The sequence below is a fragment of the Acipenser ruthenus genome, chromosome 20 (assembly GCF_902713425.1).
Source record: "Acipenser ruthenus chromosome 20, fAciRut3.2 maternal haplotype, whole genome shotgun sequence".
Classification (NCBI taxonomy): domain Eukaryota; kingdom Metazoa; phylum Chordata; class Actinopteri; order Acipenseriformes; family Acipenseridae; genus Acipenser; species Acipenser ruthenus.
In genome coordinates, this window is record NC_081208.1 from 4,073,565 (window position 1) to 4,096,095 (window position 22,531).

A 22,531-nucleotide genomic window follows, 5' to 3' on the forward strand; every position below is an offset into this window, starting at 1 on the left:
TGCGGGGAACCTAGAATTGTTTTGTAAACACACATCCGCCCCCTTCACAATTTAATAAACACACAAAGATACATCCTGCCCACATATGAAAAGGGGTTTTCAATACTGCCTGTAATGGGATTACACAGCAGTAATTTGGTATGAGTCAACACAATGCTACCATTTGTGTGGAGTGATGAGAAATTAAACCGATCTGCAACCTCATGCACAGCTTAAACAAAGTGTTAATATTGCAAAGTTCTTTCAGAACATGTCCCAATGTTGCTCTTACACAATACCGTACATTCCAGAATTGTTAAATACCTTCTGCTGCGGTCATCTGGAAAGCATTATAGCACCTTCCATCTCAATATACAACAACGCATGAATGGCTTTTACACACAGATTTTAGGATCAGAACTCAAATAGAAAAAAAAAAAAATCGATTAGTTTACAACTTTACTTTTCGCAACGTAGCAGTCATTGCTTGAGCAACTTAAAAACACCTCAATTGGTTATTTAAAGAATTGTACACTGATACAATACACATTTACCGTCTACCATTTCCTTAAGTAGAATATTCTGCAAAATACTATATATATATATATATATATTATATAAAAAAATTACGCATCCCCATTTCAGAATAGGATTTGGGGGATCCATAACCTCTCCCTTTCAAATGTAGGCTCTGAATACTCTGTAGATTAGGACCAACCCATTCTGACCACCCCCTACCCCATAATAAAAGGCTTCCATTGGATCAATATATTTCCACTTCATTGACAAAGAGTCCAGTGTTAATTTATAATAAACTTTATTAGATAGTTACGAACATTATCTACAACATAGAATAAAAAGGAAATTAAAAAGCTCCAACTGTACAGGCTTGGAAAACGACAGAGTATGGAACTGGAAAATCAGGACTGTGTACAAGCTTAGCAACCGGACAAACACGGAGGATTCACAGTGGTGACAATACAACAAGGATACAGACACAGGATCATCTGTGCAACTTCTCACCTGTTCCCTGGGAAACCGGCACAGCCAATTAAAAGGTCTGCAGGACAGTAATAAAATAAGTTGGTTTTTGGACCCAATAGTCTTATCAAAATCTCTTGTCGTTGAACCAGTCTGGACCCTTGCAGAAAGGGGTATCAAACTCCCCACTCTACAGCAGCTTGACATACATAGACCTTTTAAATCCTTTTGTGCCAAAATTAAAAACCTTGCACCTCCTTACAGGCACAGTTAAAAACAAATTTCGGTAGCAAATTTAATTTGTTGAAGTGTTCAGATAGACCATCCAAGTGTGCTTGATTTATTTTTAAAATTCTTAAGATCGGGCAGAAGGATTCCTGATTGATGAGTTAGTTGTAGTGTCTACCACACAGGCACCATAACGAAATAACTTGCATTCCAATACAAAGCTAAGCACTGAAGAGCCCTGCAGCATACCAGAATCATGGGGCTACTTCCGAGGCATCTCAACTTCCAGAATGCAACTTGTTTAACTAGCCAATACAACCTCCTTCCCCTTAAATAGAGCTTGCATATTGCAAGAGCCAACATTGCTCTGTAGGTGACCCAATGAGCTCACAGGGCAAGACAATATTCACATAGAGTAGCTCCTTTTCCAGGCTTTCCATTGGTGTTCATGCCCCTAGAATTAGATGGACCTGGAAGAAATTCCTCAACTCCAGTATATCTGCACTAGCTGTTCTAATAAAGAGAAGCCACATGGCTTCCAAATGGGGCAATATTTGAGTTCCACGCAACAAAGCAATAAAAATAAGCAGAACTATTTGGCAAAGCAACTTTCTGGAACTAGACCATGTGTTCAAAAAAATAAAACCAAATTTGCAGGATTAGTATACTTTCCAAAAGCTCAAAAAAAAATTAATGGTTTTAAAACTGGGAGGAAACCCTACCACTCGAGAATGAATCAAGAGGTTTGAAAGGACCATTAAAATAGCAGGCGCTACATGGAATATTGAGTTTCAAATGCAACGCCAGGATGAACCATATCGATAGACACTAACCAACTACTCATTGACTGGAATCCACAAAAACACATTGCCAACAGTCCCTCTGGTTTCTCACTGGATTGTAAAATGACACCCCAAATAAAAGTAGCCCCATTTAAAAAGGTGATAAAATGTACCCCCCCCCCCCCCTCCCACAAACTGGAATCTTAGTAACCCATTTCTCAGTTACAAACAGACATGGATGCCATCACAGTTCTGTTTTCAGGCTCCACAGCAGTTAACTGTTGAGCCCAAATTTGTTTAAAAAAAAAAAAATCCATAGGTTTGACGCAAGCCACAACAAAAAGCCAGCACAAGGATTGTAATAATTAAGAAATACATGAAGACAAGGAAAAGTAGCAGGGGGGGGGGGAATCTGGTTAACAGACAAGCAAATTGTCGAGGGACAGCGGCTTCTGGTTCCAGTCTCCCGTCTCCCGCACAGTCCAGTTGGTTCTACCGCAGGCACGCCAATCATTGGTAGAGTAGATAGTTCTTAAGGGATGCTGGCAAGGGGAGTGCATGGATTTCATTCAAGCGTTCCTTCCCTAGGGCGACCCGCACCGAACGACGAGAGAGGTCCATCAGCGGCAGTGGTTCAGCTGCAAGAACAGAGAGAGCAAGGGTGAGGTTAAACACAAAAAGGCCAATGGTTTACTAATAAGGCAGCAAACTCGGTACAACCTATGAGTTGTTCTCTCAATGCAGGGTTGGGCTAAGTAACCATGGGAGAGAAGCATAGTTGGTAGTTTGATCGGGAGTAGTCTATACTTCGTGTCAAGGAGAGTGCTTCTTTTTTTAACAAAGTATAACAATTAATGGGTTCCTAATACAAGAAATCAGGCTGTAAATCGTTCAGACCCTTTCAAATTTAAAATAGCGGCATTTCACAATGCCTAGATCTATACCCAGCACTTAAAACTACCCTGCCTGAATCAATATACACAACACTCCACCAGACTAGAAGGAGGATGCTCCAGGCAAGCAAAATGTCAAAGCTTTCAACTGAAAGCAGTGATGTAAGCTCCCAGCATTTACCAAGATAAGGATCAGAAAGTACAAAGGTCGTGCTTCAGATAAAGCAGGTTTAATAGAGAATGGCACCACTTTGGGAGTGGTCTTTCCAGGCGAGTTAATTTATGCACAGAAAAGGTGGGTTCATGTGCAGTGCCTTTTGTAAATCCCATTTTGTACAGCTATGGCCAAAAGCATCACCCTCACTTTGCATAGCTGAATGATCCGTTTATCATTTCTGTTAAACAGAGTGGAATGGCCCTCCAGGACTGTGATTGGACAGACCTGATCTATACCCCGCCTCCCAAAAAAGGTGCCAGTGGCTGTTTCAAAAGACTAAGACTATGCATCATACACTTTGTTCATTATGGGAGAGTCATCCGGATATGTGCACATCACCCTTGGAAGTAAACAGAACATCTGCCAGTGGACCAAGACAGACCTTTCTGCAGCCAAGCTCCAATCTCATGCAGCTGAACAATCATGCGGGTTTACTGTTTCTACTGCCTCCAAATATGAAAACACCTGTATCCTGAATGTACTGTACCATACCATTGCAATTCCAGTCAACATATTCCACCCACCCCCGAGATTCTTTAACAGCTTAAATGTAAATCAGGTACCTTTACTGTAAAAAAAAAAAAAAGTTGCTAGCAAGATGGGCCTTCCTGTTATTGCAGGAAGTTCAGCATACCAGTGGAACAGTGCAAGTGGCAAGAAAGGAATACAGCATCACTACAGTGTAACGGATAGTAACTGCCCATCTGTTTGCAACTTTGATCAGTGAGCGTCAAACATCTGGCCACTTACCAGATACAATAAGCCTTTGTTAGGCTTTCAAACACCCTTAAGTAGGGAGATGTGCGAATAAAATTCACCAGCCAGCCAAGAGTTCATGATGCATCTAATCCTACTACATAGTAACAGGCTTGAACTTACCACATCACGGTGATCTTGGAAGCCAGGATGTATATGTCATAAGAGTGACTAAGATTTAATAGGACACCGTCGTGGGGACTAGACAATTAGCCGTTGGCTGTCAAGTCTAATGCAGTTTCCTTACAAACCACAATATGGAGAGCAAAGCCAGCGTTTTTGGCATTAGTCCCTTGAAGCAGTGTCACATTACTCAATTTTGACAGTACAAGATGAATCTGATACACAGACCTTGTACTGCACTAGAGAACCGATGCTCAAGTACAAGACATGAAAATCAAGGGGTTGGGATGATCAGGCAAGTACAATAATTTCAGTGCAATATATCCTGAGGCGTACAAATACAGATTACAAGCAAGGGGGCATTACACACGCTTTGATATTTTGAGAGTCTCAAAACAGCAAAACAGTAGTTCAACAGGTGCTCAGTTTGTTCCTGTTGAAATCGGAATTGTCGGTGATTACTTGTCTGCCAAACTAATTGATAGATGCATAGTTTCAAATTTTCAGTACTTCTACTTTGAGTACAGGTATTAGGCCACTTGTGGAACAATCATGGCTCTACACAGTATTACAGCCTAGTCCTCTCCAACAAAAGTGCATCAATGACTGTTGCAGGCAGTATTACAGTGGGTTCACAGCCTTGAGAAGTACTGTGTGCTCAACCTTCATGAGGGATGCCTCCCAGGAATCAGAACTCTCACTCAGTGCTGCACTATGCAAACACTGAAGGCCTTCAGGCTTGTTTTGTAACTGTAGCAGCAATAACCCTTTTCCAAAGGTTGCCTGGCAAAAATCGGCAGTTCTGAGGTAATCCAAGCCAAGTAAATTTCAGCTCAATCACCCCCCTTCTCTCTGCTTCAGAAAAACTCCAAACATACAATGTACATTTTAAAGCAACACACATATCTGACTGGAATATACTGCAGTATCAACACAGGTTAGAAAACTTCAAACAACGCAGCACCACACCAGACAAGCACTTTGCCATGAATAATTCTCATCAGTAGCTCCAGTCAAAGTTAATTTATTGAGCTCTGGGGGTTGTAAATAAACTTGGTAAATATTCATTAAATGCCAGTTATCTTCACATTTAATGAATATTGTGTAAACATTGTGTAAACAGAAGGCATCTATTGTAATATTTGCTTTGCTCACTCTAAACCTTTGCAGCCCAAGAGAAAATGTGTCTTGTCAAGTTATATCAACACACAGCGTGCGAGGCCCAATATCTACATTTCGAAAGCCACTAAAAGTAGGCATGTCTTTGAAAAGACATTTGGATAATCTCATTAAGAAGCAGCATTTCATTTGTAATTTCCAGCACATATCAAATGCTCCCGGTTTGGCACTTGCATTGAACAGAACGGAATACTCAAAAGCTGGAGCAATGCATTAAAATGGTTTGACCATGCATGAAGTTAACGGCATATCAGTTAAACTATCAAAGGGTTCAGAGTACATGTGGGATTGAAGAGCTTTCCCAGAATCAGCAATCAATATTGTTATAAAAAAAATAAAAAAAAAAGCCAATGGCACAAAGTCTCTTCAGCCCTCCCCAGCCAATAAACTAGACTACATCAGAAGAATATATATTAGGACACCATCAATACAGCAAGTGTTTAACATGTTCAAAACGGCCAATAAAATCTTTAACATGAGACGCAGGTTGATGAACCAAAATGTTCCAAAAGCAAAGTCAAATTTTGGATTCTGTTCTTTCTGGTATTTAAAAAAAGTACAGTTTTTATTGCATTTCAATATTTGTACTTAACTGGTGGTGTGAAGCCAATGCAATTTCAATGCTTCTAAACAAAAAACTACAAAAGTTAAACTTCAATTTTAAAATACACCGTTTAGAAAACACCAAGAAGTGCTTTGGATAGTGGTGTATGCACAAATATGAACACAATTCTGTACAAGCTTCTCCCCTCCAGACAAAGCCTCAGTTACAGCACAGCGTGAAAAGGGATCAAGTACAACAGACCTGATCAAACAAGGACCAGAACTTTGCCACCATAAGAAAACATTTCAGGGGCAACTACCAAACACTATTGTGAAATACCTGGGTCAAAGTGCACATATTCCCTGAAACTAGCATGTCCTCCCCCAGTCCACCTACTGCCAACAATGTCATTTCGGAGAATCGTTCTTAGTTCCAGAATGTACCGTAGGGACAGGAACACTGGCCTCTGAACAGGGAGTGCTGCACAGCAACCACAGACTAACACTGTTAATCTGACCCACATGAAAGGTCACCATGTCAGGCTGACAATGCAATCCATTTCACAACCATTCACAGCCCTTACCAAATACCAAGTAGAATTCCAAACTCATTTAAAGCTGTATGCCATGTTTATGCTTTTTTTTTTTTTTTTTTTTTTTTTTTTTTTTAAATGCTTTGCAAGCCATTTCTTTAAAACATACCTTTAATGCTTGAAAGTCTACAAGTAGGATTTTAAAATGCAGTGCATTTGCTTCAACACCAATCATCTTCTGAAATTTAAATCTGCTTTTTCTACTGCACATACCATCATGAAACTGCATTAGCCAGAGCATCATACACTGGTAATCCAATTAAGAATGCTCTTAAAGTTCCATTTAGCCACTTCAGTCCTTGAAAGACTATGGGCAAGGGGACCACAGAGTGTGTGTGTGGGCATGGCAACAGACTTCAGCAAAACTGGTTACAATTTCAGCCCAAGCACAGCTGCACCAGACAGACCACAAAGCCCTACCCAGTGATGAGCAACCCGTGTGCCCAAGGTCAGCAGTTTGGTTAGTAGTTCCTTTCAGTAAAGGATCCTCAGATTTAATACAGTAATCTAAAATCAGAAGCTATCTGATACCTGCAGCATGCACTGGAGAAAACACAGTATAAAACGCCACACTTGAGTGGAACAGTATAAAAGGTCTCCCCCTTCTTCCATACAAGTGGAAACAGTGTTGGAGTTTACTTTAGTGTTACAGTTTGTACTTCCATCTGGTGTAATGCAGGCCCTGGCTAGGAGATGGAATAACTACCCCACCCCCGGAAATGTATTCACAAACAATTCAGTTTAAACAATGCTCTGAAATACTTACGATCAAGTCCATTTATGTATCGAATTCGGATTTCACAGTGTCCCCAGACAGCACTTACTACAGGGTGGAGTTTTTTACCCTTCAGTCCCGCAAAAGCAACTCCTAAATATTGTCCGTCCACAATAAAACTGAGCGTCCCCTCGTCCATATCCAACACCACCAACAAGGAATCTGGTACAATGAAAGTCTCGTCGGGTTCCAGGAACGCTGGGTACGTTTTACTTGGTTGATTCTTGCCGTCGTGGCACAGTTTGTTCCTCCCGAGATCCCAGCCCCAGGATTCATGGTTATTCCCAACTAGTGCCGTGTATCCTACTGAATGCAAAGGAGCTTCCGACGTTGCAACTCCCACTACCGCATGCGTGCCTCTTTGTCGCATTGCCCAGCAGATCTCCCACACGTGAAGTCCTCTGGTGTATCCTACTTTACCTCTGATCCCATCTGTGCTCTGTGCCACCGGATGCCGGTGAAATATTAACTGGTTCTCCTCTTTTACGAAAATGTTTAAGGAGCGGTCATCGTTGTTCCACGAGTGCAGTATCTGCACAGCGTGAGGAACAGGCGGCATGTCTAACAGCATGTCCAATCGTGCCGACTTGCTGTAATCAAGAGCCTGCAGCTCAAGCTTGAGAGGTCTGAAAGCCGGGTCCCTCATATCTACTGTCTTTATCCCTCCTGGAACTTTCTGCCCCATGTTCAAGTTGCCCACTTGTCCTCTATAAAAACCAGTAACTCCGCCTCCACCACCTTATCCTCCAAATCAGTTGGTGGTTGTCAGCAAGTTGTTAGGAGACTGGGTCAAAGGGGGTGCCAGTCAATATCACCTAGAGATTGTAGAGAAAAAAAAAAAAAGACAAAAACGCTAGTTAATTATTAGACAGCCAACCTTTACCCTATTCCCTAAACCAGGACTAGATGTACAATAAAACACCACCAAAAAAAAAAGCATGTTTTATACCCTATACAGTAGTTGTGGGGTGGATTATTAAAAGGTTACTACAGGTAAAACCAGAAAGCAAATTAAATCCTTGACAGCATCTTACAAATCACAAGTCTATTTTCCTATTAATTATCCTGTTAAAGAAATGGATTTGCAAGCTTCCGTCAAATAAAAAATGGTCAAGGGGCATTTGGAATTCTAGACAAAAGCTGTGCATACAGTGAAGACAGAGCAGCTGTTAACTGTATGCTCTGCTTGACAGCCATCAATGCAGCACCTGGATTGCTTTCGTTCACTTTAAGATAATTCGGGTTCAGAACACACACAACCATTTCCTTTAAAAAGGCCTTGTCTAGTCTGAAGAGAACAGGAAAAGCAATATTAATGTCTGGCCGGAAACAAAGGGGAGGGGGATCAGCTGCATCCTTTTGAAGGAAACCATAACTGGCAAAGGTCAGCTGGCATTCCAAAGGGGTACAAGCCAAGAAACGTCAGCATTCACGTGTCATTATTCAGACAGGCAAGCCTCTGCAAGCACGGCAGCTGAACGCATTCGCTGCTAGAAGTCTCCAATACCAGTGTATTTCAGTCACTTAACTAGGATCTAAAATATCTTAAGCTTTGGGAAAAAAAAACAGGGCGCGTTAGCAAGTTGGAGATTAAAAGCATACAATGTTTATGACCTACTTCAGATCAAAAACTAAATTTCCTGCACTAATCTGTACAGAGCAAATGCTTCTGCACTGAAATGACCTCAGCAGCACCGGTTTTGAAGCGGTCACCTTTCTACCGATCCAGATTGTTTACCATACCTCAGCTGAAAGATAGATTCGTCTGCTCTCTTGTTGCTTGCAAAGGAAAAGTTCTTTCTGCACACAGGTACCCAAAAGTTCAAAACACAGGACAGCCTTTCACAGGTAGAAGGGACCACCTGCACAAAGCATGGTCTTACCTGTCTGAAATAACCTCCTTCAGAACAGGTCCTTTTCTGACACACTATTCTTACAAAACAAGCTGGAAAGAAACCAAAAAAGACAGACATTGACAACTGCTGTAGAAAACAGGACAGTTGCTTAGTTTCCAGAGGCAGATACAGCCCAGGAGGAGCTTGTAGTGCACAACTCGAGACTGAATTCTAGTAAAACAAGGACATTCCTGCAATGCACACTCAAGACAAGACAGGAGCGCGTCACATCGTGGATCAGGGTTCAACTGAGTTTCCAGTGCCATATTCCTGTCACACAGATTTACCAAGACAAGGAAAGGCCTACAAAAAAAATGTGTCCAATAAGAGACTGACACATCATAAAACTGCATGCAACACTCCCCATTTAAAAGTAAATGGGAATCATTGAGCACCAAAGTTGCTCAGGTCAGGAATAAGGAAAACATTGCACTTTTATAACACCTTTCAAGACCAGCTCCTCTCAAAGCACTGAACACATTTTAGCTGAGCAATATTAAAACATTTGTTAGGTCAGCTCTTTAAAAAGAAAACAACGTGTAACCTTCAGGCATCGTACCAGGAAATACATTTTCAAAACCACATAGGTTCTCAAAATGAGATTTAAAAACAGGAACTGACCCTGTTCTCTGACTAACGCTGGCAGGGAATTCCCAAGACGAGGTACGAGAACGTCCTTTCACCCTGGTATGCTTTTTAAACTGTTCAAGTCACAGCAACTGCCGTGCTGTGAGCGTAGTGTAGGGCCAGGGATGTATGATAGAATTCAGAGAGATATAAAATGGAGCAAGACCAAAAAATGCCTTAAAAAAAAAAAAAGATAAGGAATTGGATGTTAATTCACTCAAAATCGTACCAGAAGTCAAGTCAATGCAACAAAAGTATCTGTGAAGTCTTTGTGGCATTTTGAATAATCTGAACATGAGAAAGTGATCAGGCAAGTATGCAGAATCAGCAATTTAAGAACAGCAAAACCAATCTCTGAACACAAATTTAAACTTCTCCCATCTCGCAACTTTCCCACCACAGTCTAAAGTGATCTAGATTCTAAGTCAGGCAGAACATGGCATTTTGGGTTACCAACAGGCTACTGAACCTTCCTGGCAGCCACACATTCCTCCAGCCTTAACTCACTGCAGTTGGTTCAAATGCACCAGTTCTGGTTATCACACTAAATCAACGCCCTCCACAAAAGGATTCGCTTAAATGCATACCAGACACCAGCACAGTTCAAAGGGTGGGGGGGTATTTAAATGAGTTCAGTGGTTCTTCCATTAATTCAAGGAACGGAAGCATTAAAGTAAAAGCAGCAGTCAGTCAGTGTATTCTTAAAACTGCACCGTTTTTAAAATTAGCCATGTGTTCAAATGCTCTCTACTCCATCACAGAAGATGTGCACTTAACTTGGTGGAGCTTGTTTCTCCTTACTTGTATGCAAGTCACTTATTTTACACAGCCAGAAAGAAATGAACAGTACTTATTACTGCTTAACAGGAAGTAAGGCTTAAAAATGACCAGTTATTAGGCAGTGGCTACAAGCATAGAAGTCTGGTTACATTTTATACAGAGAATGTCTGAAACTACTGGGACAGGTTGGATTCTAAAAGCAGTTCCAAAGCTTCCACTCTGTACCAATACTGCCTTTTAAAAAGGTCTCGTTCTGCACGGAACCAAGACAATAGCTGAAGTATTAACTTGAAATAGCTTGCATTTTGCCGAAGTGTGATAAAAATAAAACATGTTTCCCCGAACAATTGACAAAACCATTATGATGTTATCTTTAGAAAAGGCCAGTTAAAACACATTAAGACATGACAAATGTTGAGGATTAAATTGCTGTTTTCCTTGACAAAGACAGATTACAATAAAAATGTTTCACAAATCTATTTTGATGCAACTTTATTTGCAGTGGGCAATTAAATACAAGGCAATGATTATGAAAAGGCCAACTGACAATTATAGCGCTTCATTTTATCCTTAAATAGCACACCCTCCCGCAGCTTCAGAGACCACACAAACTATGCACCATCTGTCTAGCAAAGGAAGCTTTTACTGAAAGGTTGCAGAGTCAAAATGATTTGCTCTAGTGCAGTTTCAGACACAGCTGGTCAACTAGATAAAGCATCCCAGTTTACACTTCCATAGTCCTTGACTGTTCCCCCTCCCTCGCACTACTATAGAAAGCGGTTTGCACAAAGAACAAAAACCTAAACTACACTTACTGAAACTCACCCACTGAAACTCACCCACTGACTAGACAGGTTAAATGACTCCTCTCCTTGGCAACACTGCCCAGCAAGTCTCAATCAGTTGGGGTCAGGTTAAGATCACTAATGTTTAGTTTTAGTGCAAGCCTGCAGACAGTTAAAAGTAAATTGCTTAAGAATAGAGTACTGTATCACCAAGCCCTTAATCTAGCAGACTGCAACCCATAGGGATCTGTAGTTGCAGATTTAATGGAAAGAGAGAAGTGGTGGTTTCCATTTGAACAGCAGAAAACAGAATCCAAAAGTTTAACTGCTAGACAGGATCTTAAATCAATCTGACCTCCCAATGAGAAGCACTTTGTAAAAAACGTATCCAAAAAGCAGACAGCAGTTCAGGTCAATTTGTTTCCTTCCCGCTGGTAAGAAGTCTGGAAGGGAACACTAGTGCCAGTGTTTCATGTTGTAGTCCCAATTGGACGCTGCGCAACCTAAACCATGCCCCGTCTCCTGCCAGGGTAAAGCTTCCGTCGTGCTCGGACTGAAAATGGATCTGAATGGTTCCTGTGTTACACCAAAAGAAAAAGGTTACAACAATCCGGAGAAACAGCCTAAATTAGAATTACAGTTGCAACAGGCAGATCCAATGCTGCATGCCTAACAGAACTTCAGCCAAGCCTCAACAGAACGTCTTAAAAGTGACCTCCAGAATACTGCTAGACTGAAACACTACAGCGCTGCCTGGTTTACAGATTCATTCTTACAGTACATGCTCCTTAAATCCAGGAACACAATTTAATCATGCACTTTAAAACATTGCTCTACCAATTACATTTGAGCAATTCTAAGTATACCGCAACACTTTCACAGCCTTGTTGTGGCAATACAAAACTGTTGTAGGAGAGAAGTTTCACTCTTTTGCAAGAAGCGACATAAACACAACGGATGTCAAGTTATTAAATGTAGCAATAAAAAAAAGCTAACGGCTTCTAAAATTATTAATTTAGCCATAGAGTAATTATTCATATGTAGTCAATTAAATGAGAGCCTGTGTGTTTAATACATGTGTTTCCAGAACTAAAGTCTACAGGACTTTGATAACTGCGCCATTTGGATTGGCATTAATTTCCATGGATGGATTTTATGTATGCAAATTTTGTGCACTTTTTTTTGGCAAAGATGGAATCTGCTTTATGCAAAAGCTGTTCAACTTAAGCACAAAATCCCCCCTCCCTAAGCAAGAACAAGCCAGCAGGTATGCTCGTCTCACCACTTAATAGGAAAGGGTTTAAGCAGCAAGGAAGCCTGGCCACAGCATTCAAGTTAAACAAAAGGGCCCCATTACAAAGCCCTGTTTACCCCTTGATCCACTGTGCTTTCAATTTCCATTGCTTAGCACACTACAGAACAAGCATTATTGAAGCTGAAGGTGTTAACATTGGGTTAATATTTCCAAGTTTGAAATTCCCCAGATTTAAAGATTTCTCATGTCATTGGATGTTTTTGCAAGAGGACTCAACCATGAACCACCAGTTAGAAGGAAAAATCTACCACTTAAACAATACCCCCTTGATTCACATCAGAATGTCTGCAGAGGAAGGTGCAGGCCATGGAATGTTGCGTGCGAGAAGTTCTGTCACATTTGTGGTTACTGAACTAGCAAAATCAAATAAAATAACATGGAGGTTTAAAACCATGAAGGATCATTTGGGTGACAAGATGGCAGACTAATCATTCGTATCTGTTTCACTGTTGACTGATGTATAATGCTTAAGTAACCTAGTGCCTATAAATTAACCTGCCATAGAACACAATTGGTACATGCAAGAATACAATGACAAGTCTTTACAAGCAATAGAACTATGGCTGCAGAGTATAAACTGTACCTGGTTAGGTAATCTGATGAAACAAAGGTAGGATTACTAAAAGTGTAACCATTTAAAAAAGTGCTTCTAACCTTTTACTCTCACACAGACATGAAGCAGTTGATACTTGTGGTTTAAACTGAGTATCACTGTACAGCATACCTTCGTGCCCTGAACAGGTTGAGATTACAACATGCATCATGTTCCTGTTGTGAAATAGCTATGACTAGTCTTAGAATTTCCTGATTCACCCTGCATGCCACCTGGTAAAGAATTAACAGGGAGTGCTCTGCCATCACATGATGCAGCATGTTAAGATGTGCTCAAATAAGCACAGTTTAAACAAAGTACATATAAGGAGTTGACTGTGCTTGCCTAATTATGTATGAATACATGTTGGAATATTTAATTAAGTTATAAAATCTATTAAATGCTGGATATTAAATCCATTAAGATTAGGTAAATTTCCACTGCGCTAGTATTTAAAATGTAATAGACTGGCTAAGTATGCAGCCTCTGAAATGCCAATACACAAACCTGACCACAACCCGAGAATTACATCATCTCACCAGACGCTGTAAGCGGCCGCAATGCCTCTGTCTGTTTGCCATCAGCAGGGTGGCACATTCTGAGCTCCCTGCATGGCGTTTAGAATGTGGAATCGATACGAGGGAGGTCATTCCGAAGCACTTCCAAGGCTGGCAGCAATTTCTCTATTTGCTGGGCTCCCTTTGGCATGAAATCGGAGCATAGGGAAGAGATTGGGTATACCAGTCAAGTGAGCAAAAGCTTCCGCTACCTTGGTCCAAATCAATTTTATATCGTACTATAGCAGTGCTGTCACAAAACCCTGTACATCAGACTCAATTCTTGTGGAAGAGCAGTGGAGACTTCACTGTGCCAATTTAAGCATCCCACTCCTCACCCCTAGACCAACATTCGCAAAAGCTGCTCTTGTGATGCATGAACTAAAGTCTTGTTTTGTATATTGTAGACGTACCCCAGATTCAATATTAGACCACAAACACATTGCAGCTTGGCACCAATTATTCAACTGCTGTAAAATGGTCACCCAGTTTCATGGCAAGAGAAAAAAAAAAAAAAAAAAAACTGGTTTTGACTATCCATATAATCTAATTTTAGTCATCAATTCAGACTCAAGCATACATCACACCCTCTCAAATTGCAGCCTTGCATTCAGTGAACTGTACACCATTACAAAGCTGGCTTCCTTTGAATTACAGCCAGGTACATTTATATAAAATCAAATCGATGTTCCTTTTAAAAGCCTATTGCAATTTGAAATTGAAAATATTGGCCACAGAATTATAAACCCCTTTCATAGATGGATAGTTCTGTTCACAGAATACCTTTTGGCCATCAAGTACTATAGCTGGTTGGGAAAACTCGTTGCAAAAACTGCTGAAGCAGCAGGGGAGTTAACCAGCCAAACTGGCTTTCAGAATAAATAATCTTGGAGAACTTCCCCCTCCTACCCAAAAAACTGCAAAGAAGGAGTCACTGTGGTTTAATAGAAGAACCAGCTGTACCACTTAAACAAATTCAGTGGTGTTTTATACCAGTGCCTCTCAAAGCCATCATTAAGTGACATTTCCCCCCTTCAACCCCAGAGCGGCAGGACAGCAGAGGCCTCTGGCCTGCACGGGGCTCCAGGTTTACAGACGCAAAGCCACTGGTGTCCCATTCGTATGGAATAAGACAGCAAGCAATCCAGCTCCAAATGAAGTTTGAGTTTGACAGGTCCAAGAATGTACTGTACTCCCCTGTACAAACCACAGCATATTTTAAAGAAAGTCAGATTTCAATGGCACAAAGTAAAATGTAAATAAAAATCTACCACAGCATTTCTCAAAATCCACCAGCCTTGTCTATTAATCAAGTTAGTGTTAGTAAAGAACTGCATCAAACACCCCATTAATTCGTCTTGCCATTGTCGCCCTTGGAGTTGTGCAAGAGACAATCAACAGCACAACAGCCATTACTTGCTGGTAGAAAATGTGCACAGCAAGGATAGCGATTCAGACAATGCATGTCTGTACTAGGTATTTGTGCAAGTTTGAGGGGTAGACAAATACTCAAATAAAACCTCAATATGGAAAACTATGCAGGTTTGAGTTAAAAGCAAAATACAGAAAAAGGTTTGTAGAGCCACCAAAGGAACCCCTGCACTTTAAGAGCAAAGTGTTCGTATGTTGGGAGGAACGCCATTGCAGTTCCTCAGTATAAACACAGGTTACAAAGATCGGGTTGTGTAGCAGCTACCACTGCAGTACCTAAAAGCAACTGCATTTCTATTTAAAAAGCCAGTTTGGAAAGTGATACACAGAAGGGAAACAAAGTACAGCGCTACTCAAAACACAGGTTCAATATTGATACCAGCCTCCCACATCATGAACACCACCTTGGATTCCTTTACACTATTGAAGAGCCATCACCAACACCTCTAGTAAAAATAAGTACCTTAGGAGGTCAATTCAGTTACTTCTTCCAACATCAATTCACACTTGTTCAGTTGACATCTGGGAAAAGGAGACTTTATCCTAGATCTGTCGCAACAATAAGATAGTTCAACCGTCAAACCGCGTTAAAACACCAATTATGTAAGTCTATGGGTGAAGAGCGACTCACATACCATACTTTGCTTCTCACAGGTGCTGCATAAGACTTGGAGCTACTGTTTGGAAATGTTCACTAGAAATGGATAAGCCCCCCCCCCCCCCCCCCCCCGGCACTTCAGATGCTTGCTCTGGGCCCACATGCATCTCCTAAAAATTAACTCATCTGACAAGTTAAACGCGAAGCCAATATGTTTTTTTCTATAGAGGAGACCTTGTCATAATCCTTTAACTCAATTATATGCATTGTTGGCTTGATTAAGCCCAAGCAGCGCCTTCCAACAGCAGTTTGAGACACTCAATCCTCAAGGTACAGAGGAAGTGACCCCTCCACCACGTGGGATCATCATCTTGAATGCCTCTCTGCATCTATTAGCAGAGTCTGCATGTGTCAGACGGCTGCATGGATATTTGAATGAACAATGTTCATACAGCGCTGACAGATGGTCACGCTGGCACACTCTCAAATTAATCCATCACGCAACTGAGAATCCCATCAGCAACCTCCCAAAACCAATTCTGCATAACCCCATGTGCACTTCTCAGTTTAAATAGGACTCTCACCGTCTGCGGCTTTAAGAGAAATAGTTCAAAAGGCAATTATAGGGCAAAACCCTAAAATGCAAATAAAGTACTGTACTGCATGAACAAGACCTTCCAGCACAAAAAAACCCCCACACACACCATTACTTGTGTCCTTAAGGTGCATAGGAGGGGTTTTGATGCAGAACTCAAGAGACTGATCTTAAACAATAGTGCATCCTTGCCCTGGCTTCATGTCTGCACATTTAAATCACACAGCTGGGAGCGTGCTTTCTGAAGACAACCAACAGCAATACCAGTGATCTGCTGCAGAGCATGCAACCGAGACAGAGTACACCCTTCCTCCACACACAATTCCTGGAAGAGCAGACCTTCTATATAATAAAAAAAACAACCTCTACAGACACCGCAACTGTCACCAGAGCCCTGCTCAAGTACACAGATCTGTTTAAAAAATCTAGAAATATGCTAACAGTTTGGAGTAATACAACAAATAAGCCTCCCTGAAGGTGAATAAAAGGTTAACACACACGTTGTAATGTACGTACACGCAGAGCACTTTACCAAGTAAATGCACAGCACAATTTGAAAAGCTCCTGACAGTAAATCTTTCTACAAGTAGCATTTGAGGACATGATGCAGCAAGTCTGACAGACAGCTGAGCAAACAGTCCTGTAGTCAACTGCAGCAACTGGGAAAAAGTAGCAGGACTTAGTACAGTGAAACCTGCTTCTAAAAAACAAAACACCAGGCACTAGAGACACAGGGGTTCAGCGGACAAGACAGGAGGTCCTGCTATACTTCGTGAGCAAATTGTCAAAAGTCTGTGTGAAACATACATACGAGCGTCCTGAAATGACACCGTCAGCCAACAAGACTTTGCCCACATACTGGACAAACTTCATCCACACCATAAATTAAAATGTCACGTTCTATAGAAGCTACCAACCAGTTCAAAAATCATAAAACAAACCATTGCCTTGTGCTGCCACCCCACCCCCAGAGTTCACTTTAGTGCAGTCTTCAGTAAATAAAATACTCAATTACAGAATCCTGGTCAGTTCATAACAACTTTATTTAACCTTGGGTCCTATTTATCAAAGCAATGCAGCACAGAATGTGCTTCAAGGATGTATGCAGTGGAGCAGGGAGTCAGCATGACACTGCAAACTCTAGGAAGCAGACACATTGGAGTCAGGTTTTCTGAGAGACTTAAAACGGTTAACAGCTGCAGGGCCAATTCAATGACGCAGCACTCCAGCCAGAAACCTGCTACATCCAACACACAGAAGCCTGCTGAACACGTCAAATTACATTTGATTTAACTAACTTAACCCGAGATTTAAATATATAGAACCATACCATTTTAGTTCTCCAACACTTCAGTTTTATTTAGAAGCACATTTTGAAAACAGCATGCATCACAAATGAAGACACATACAGTACCTAGCGATTTAGGTCAACTGATCAGGTATGAAGCAACCCCATTTGTGGCTGAAACTCACTGTGCAACACAGGCCACAAGATTCTTATTCCACCCCCTCCCTCCAACTGTGTACCTATGACAATCATTTTCAAACAAACCCAAAAATCTTTTCCTAATATGTAGGTTAATTTGGGTAGCATTAAGCAAGCCTGACTGGCTCCGTTTAAAAAAAACAAAGCAAATCTTATCCTGCAAGCAAGGTAGATGAAAGTTTAACTACTTCACAGGCCAGCATATATAAAATAATAATTTGAGCTCATGGTAAAGCAATACTGCTATTTAGTTTTGGCCACCCTTCTCCCAAATCTCTCCTCCTAAAGCGCAGATCAGAATAAAAAAGGAATCACCTTCATAAGTTATAGGAAGACCAATCATTTCCTTGTGTGGTACAATTAAACCACTACAGAATCTTAGTGCTTGCAGGTTCAGGCTATGTGAAGCCACCAAAACAAAAGCGAGGACTCTTAAACATGAGAAGAATGTGTGTTTGACAGTCCTTGACAATGTACATATCATGTTTCCCTTTAAACCAAAACCAGTAGAGGGCTTACCCAGTTCAATCTTAAGGACTCACTTTTCAGAGCAGACAGGAATCAAGTTGGGTTCGAGGTTAGAGCAAAATTCATTATTCATGTGTATATAAGCAAAAGGAGGACAGAAAGAATTACATTCTAGTTTAAACCTCTTTGGCTGCGACAGCTTCAATGCTCAGAGTGCATATTTAGAACACACTACTGACAATGCCAACCTTGAAAATGGCCTGAATGTAAAAGGGAACTTAACTCTAAAATTATTTCAAACTTTTCATTTATTGCCGTGACAGGTTACATTTCCACATGCCAGTCGCAGGTGATCAGGTAGGAGGGTGTTCATTTTCTCACTACAAGCCTCACATTCCCTACCCTCAATCTGCACCTTGCTCAGTTCTGCGTGTACACTTCGGATTCCAATGTTGAACATGGTTTGCTCGCTTTCAAATGAATAGCGTGACACACACCCAGAAATACATATTTAGTCAAATACCATGGCTACCACTCATTCCCTTGGGCAAAAACTTTCAAAAGTAATATTTGCCACAAAGATTTTTAAAAAAATACACTGAGGCAAGAGTCAAAAACATTGGCTATAGTTTAACATTCGCTTCCTGAATTGAACAGCTTCGTATTTTTCTATTAAGAATCATTTACACATTTAGATGCATATTTATATTGTTATACCAGTATTCTGCAAAGCCAAAACACTTGAGAAACTGACTATCAATGAAGCTCCAGGATTAGCCGATCACCCACATGGATTAGAAGAGTTTGCCGTGTTTGGAGTAGCACGCTGCTAGATTAATCCAGGCAATTCCCTCCCTAATCCCAACTCCTCAGACATTTGAAGATTAAGGGATGGCACGACATCCTCGCAGCTTCAATGAATGGCACTACATCTCTGCAGCACAGGAGCTGTCGAAACCTGATGAGTGAAACCATACATTTGAAGTGGGAGGGTACTGCCAAATGCTAGTGACCGCAAAAATACACAAGTTTCAGGTCAAGTTGGGGGGGTATAAATAGATGGGGAACTTCACATGGCACAATTACTCTCAGTGATTGAAGGGGTTATTTAATACAATTTTAGAAGTACAGTACATGAGAGATCTGCCCAAAAGCAGAGGTTGAGCACAATAACTAAGCCAAGAACATGTTAAGTCAGCTCTGTACTCCAAGCCATACAGTAGCTCATGCATTCAGGGGATTTTGTTTTTAAAACACACACACACAAGAATGTGGCTGGTCAATAAGTTAATACAGCGATTAGGTCAATTCTGGCACTGAGTGAAAGTTGCAAGTATGTGCATTACTGTTCTAAAGTAACTTAGCAACACAGAGCACTGGGGTGTAAATAGGGAAGAAGGTGGTTACAGATCAAGCTACAGGAATGAGATCAGTGGAAGCCTGACAACCAACAGATATCTGGTAATTTAACAAAACATCTAAAAACATGCAACACACACTACCCCATCGCTTTTATTTACTGTTTAATATATAAACACGATTTCTATAAAAACCCTGGTTCTTATCAAACTACATTTCAGAAAGAGCAAATTAAACGAGATGAGAAAATACTGCCTCCTAGTGGATCATACCCCGCCTTCTCACTGTCCACAATGTTTGGATAGGTTCTCGTTTCTTGCATCAGAAATATTTTATCACTTAACTGCCGTGTTAAATGCCTCCCCACAGTGCGACCCTTGGCAGTCGCGCCTTCAATACAAGCTATTTATAGCAGACAAGAGACAAGGCAGGGGGAGAGAATGCCAGCGGCCAAGGGCTCAAAATAAACACTGAGCCTCACACCCAGACTATGTATACCACTGAAGCCAGTCTGTAGCGGATATAATTCATCTTTAAAACGTGACTCAGGAGTGTCACCGGGTAGATCCCCAGCAATCTTTACCTTATTTGTGGTCTCTACATACGAAAAGGGGATATTGAAACTAGTATAGAAAGTTTACGTGTAGTATCTCAACTACATATTCCAGCCAGACTGTATTGAACAAGCAAACCATACGTAATTCCAGTTATTATATGGATGTATTGTTAAACCGAAGCTTAGAAAGGATTCTTCAGATACGTGCATCCGTTCTCTTAATTTGTTCTAGCATGCAGGTAATACTGTCTAAATGTCCTTTAACAATATTAAAGTTTGCATTGATCCGTGAAGCCATCAGTTAAATTATGCGCACATCGCCTTGATTAAAATACTTAAACCTACTGTCAATATGCAAGCCAGGCACATTTTAGCAGTTAAAGTAAAACATTATTGTAACAGTACAGAATCAGACAGGACCCAAATGCACCCACCATTGAAATATTAAAGTTTAACTGATGCCCATTGCAGCACTAAGGATACAGATGTACTGCAACTGAAAAAATATATAAACTGAATTGACACAATGTAGCTAATGCAGTATCCTACAACGTTAGGTCATGAAGGCCAAAAAATGTGTTACACCGTACTGTTTGTTGTTACCAGCGGAATAATGACACAAACTAAAGTAATTGTAGGAACAGGTTAATGTGTTTATTGGTTTGAATGTTGCTTTAGTTTTAAACAAAGCCCGATTTTGGTAAGCGAAATGTAACGTTGTAATTCGATACGTCTGTTTTTTCATAACAAAAAGTGCGAAACGACAAACTGCAAACAATAAGCGGATTTCAAACACTTAAACACAAACCACAAACACACCACGCAAGACGTCGTTCGCGCACAATTATACACGGCGCTCGGTATAGGCGAAAACCATATCGTAGTTTATGAAGCTTCGTGTTACGTACATTATTAATACATTACGTATATAGTTAAGCTGTCTTTACCTCGGCTGCAAACACATCACTGCCCCACTAAGTAAGCACCAAACCAGTCCAAAGCAAAAGTACTAAAATAACATTTTTTTTAACGCACGGTTCTACAAAAGAGAAATTCCAAATGCTTTTAAAGTTATGACCATGAATAAAAACATTATCCTTTTTTTACGAGACAAACAATACGTGTAGTAAATAATGTTTTCTTTAAAACGGTACAGCGCGCGTACTGGTTTTGCAGAGTATTCTACACAACAAGCACCGATACAATTTTCACATGGTTTTCATCTCTCCGACCCTGTTAGTTTCTCACTGCTTTTGGTACAAAACGAATCTGATTCTTAAAGAAGTACACACTTTAATTAAAAAGCGAAAAAAAAACAACATTTATATAACATAATACAAAATAAACAGCGTTTTACTTTACCTGATTCTATTAGGGGAGGAAAATAGTAAAGGGAAGCAAAAAATTATTCCCTTGAGTTATTCCTGTGACTGTCCATGACCAGTCCGGGTTTTTCCGCTTCTTACTTTTATTTTTTTGCAGAATGGATTTGAATTAAGTGAGGAGATGATGGCTGCTGCAGCGAGAAAATGAAACACCAAGCTTCTTCAGTCACGTGTTACAAATAGCTCCCAGCTGCTATTCTCTGTACCGCCCAACTTCCCACCCAATTACCATATTGTATTGGATGTAACCGGGTTCTTAAAGGTGTACAGATAAACAAACAGAGTACCGGGGGTATATTGTAAAACTGGAGAACGTGTTTGATGTACTATTCCTTTAAGAGATTTAGAGATTAATTGCATCTAATCAAACATGATAATACCGACTGCTGTCGAGATTGTCCGGTCAGTTCATTGAGAAACAAAACCAGCTGTTCATCGAGTCTGTCTAGTTTCTTGTTATAATGCTAAATTCACACACATTGATATTTGAAACCTTGCATGCAATGCATCTAAAAATCTGAAGGAAAACAAACATGTTTATCTTAGATTTCTGATTAATGCAAAAACATGGAATGGAGTTTTTGGTGTCAGATTTCAAGATTCATGTGCAAAATAACACCAGGGTCTTTTGTGTGCACGCCCGAGGCTCGTCAAAAGTCTTTGTTGTCATATTGTAGCTACGGAGCGTCTTGCGTTTTATTTAATGAGTTTGTAATGTGCACTGATGATTCTCAACCACTAGGGGGCAGCTGCTTCTCTTGTTCGCGGCTCCCTGCAGCCTGTGCGCCTGCTGTTGTCTGTGCCGTGGGTCACTGAGGACTATTCCCTTTCTGAGGTTACTGATTTTTGTCTTTTATCTTAAAGCCTGTGGAGTCTGAAGTTCTCCCACGTCCAGCACTGTCAGGCAATGTAGCAAATTAATACATTATTATTATTATTATTATTATTATTATTATTATTATTATTATTATTATTATTATTGGGTATGTTTTTAAATAGTTTTATTCCAATACATTACCATTTGTTTATGTTAAACAAATAACTTAAATATGA

At 40.5% G+C, this 22,531-nt stretch overlaps 1 protein-coding gene across 1 annotated transcript; it reads right to left on the reverse strand.

The window, feature by feature from the left end:
- Positions 1–779: 779 nt before the first annotated feature.
- LOC131698832 (SPRY domain-containing SOCS box protein 1-like) lies at positions 780–21,677 on the reverse strand. The gene is made up of 3 exons (XM_058993204.1): positions 21,456–21,677; positions 7,041–7,864; positions 780–2,608 (listed from the first exon to the last, which is right to left on the reverse strand). Exons 2-3 carry the CDS (start codon positions 7,732–7,734, stop codon positions 2,481–2,483), a joined length of 822 nt encoding a protein of 273 aa, XP_058849187.1. The 5' UTR covers positions 7,735–7,864; positions 21,456–21,677; the 3' UTR covers positions 780–2,480.
- Between the last annotated feature and the right edge of the window lie 854 nt (positions 21,678–22,531).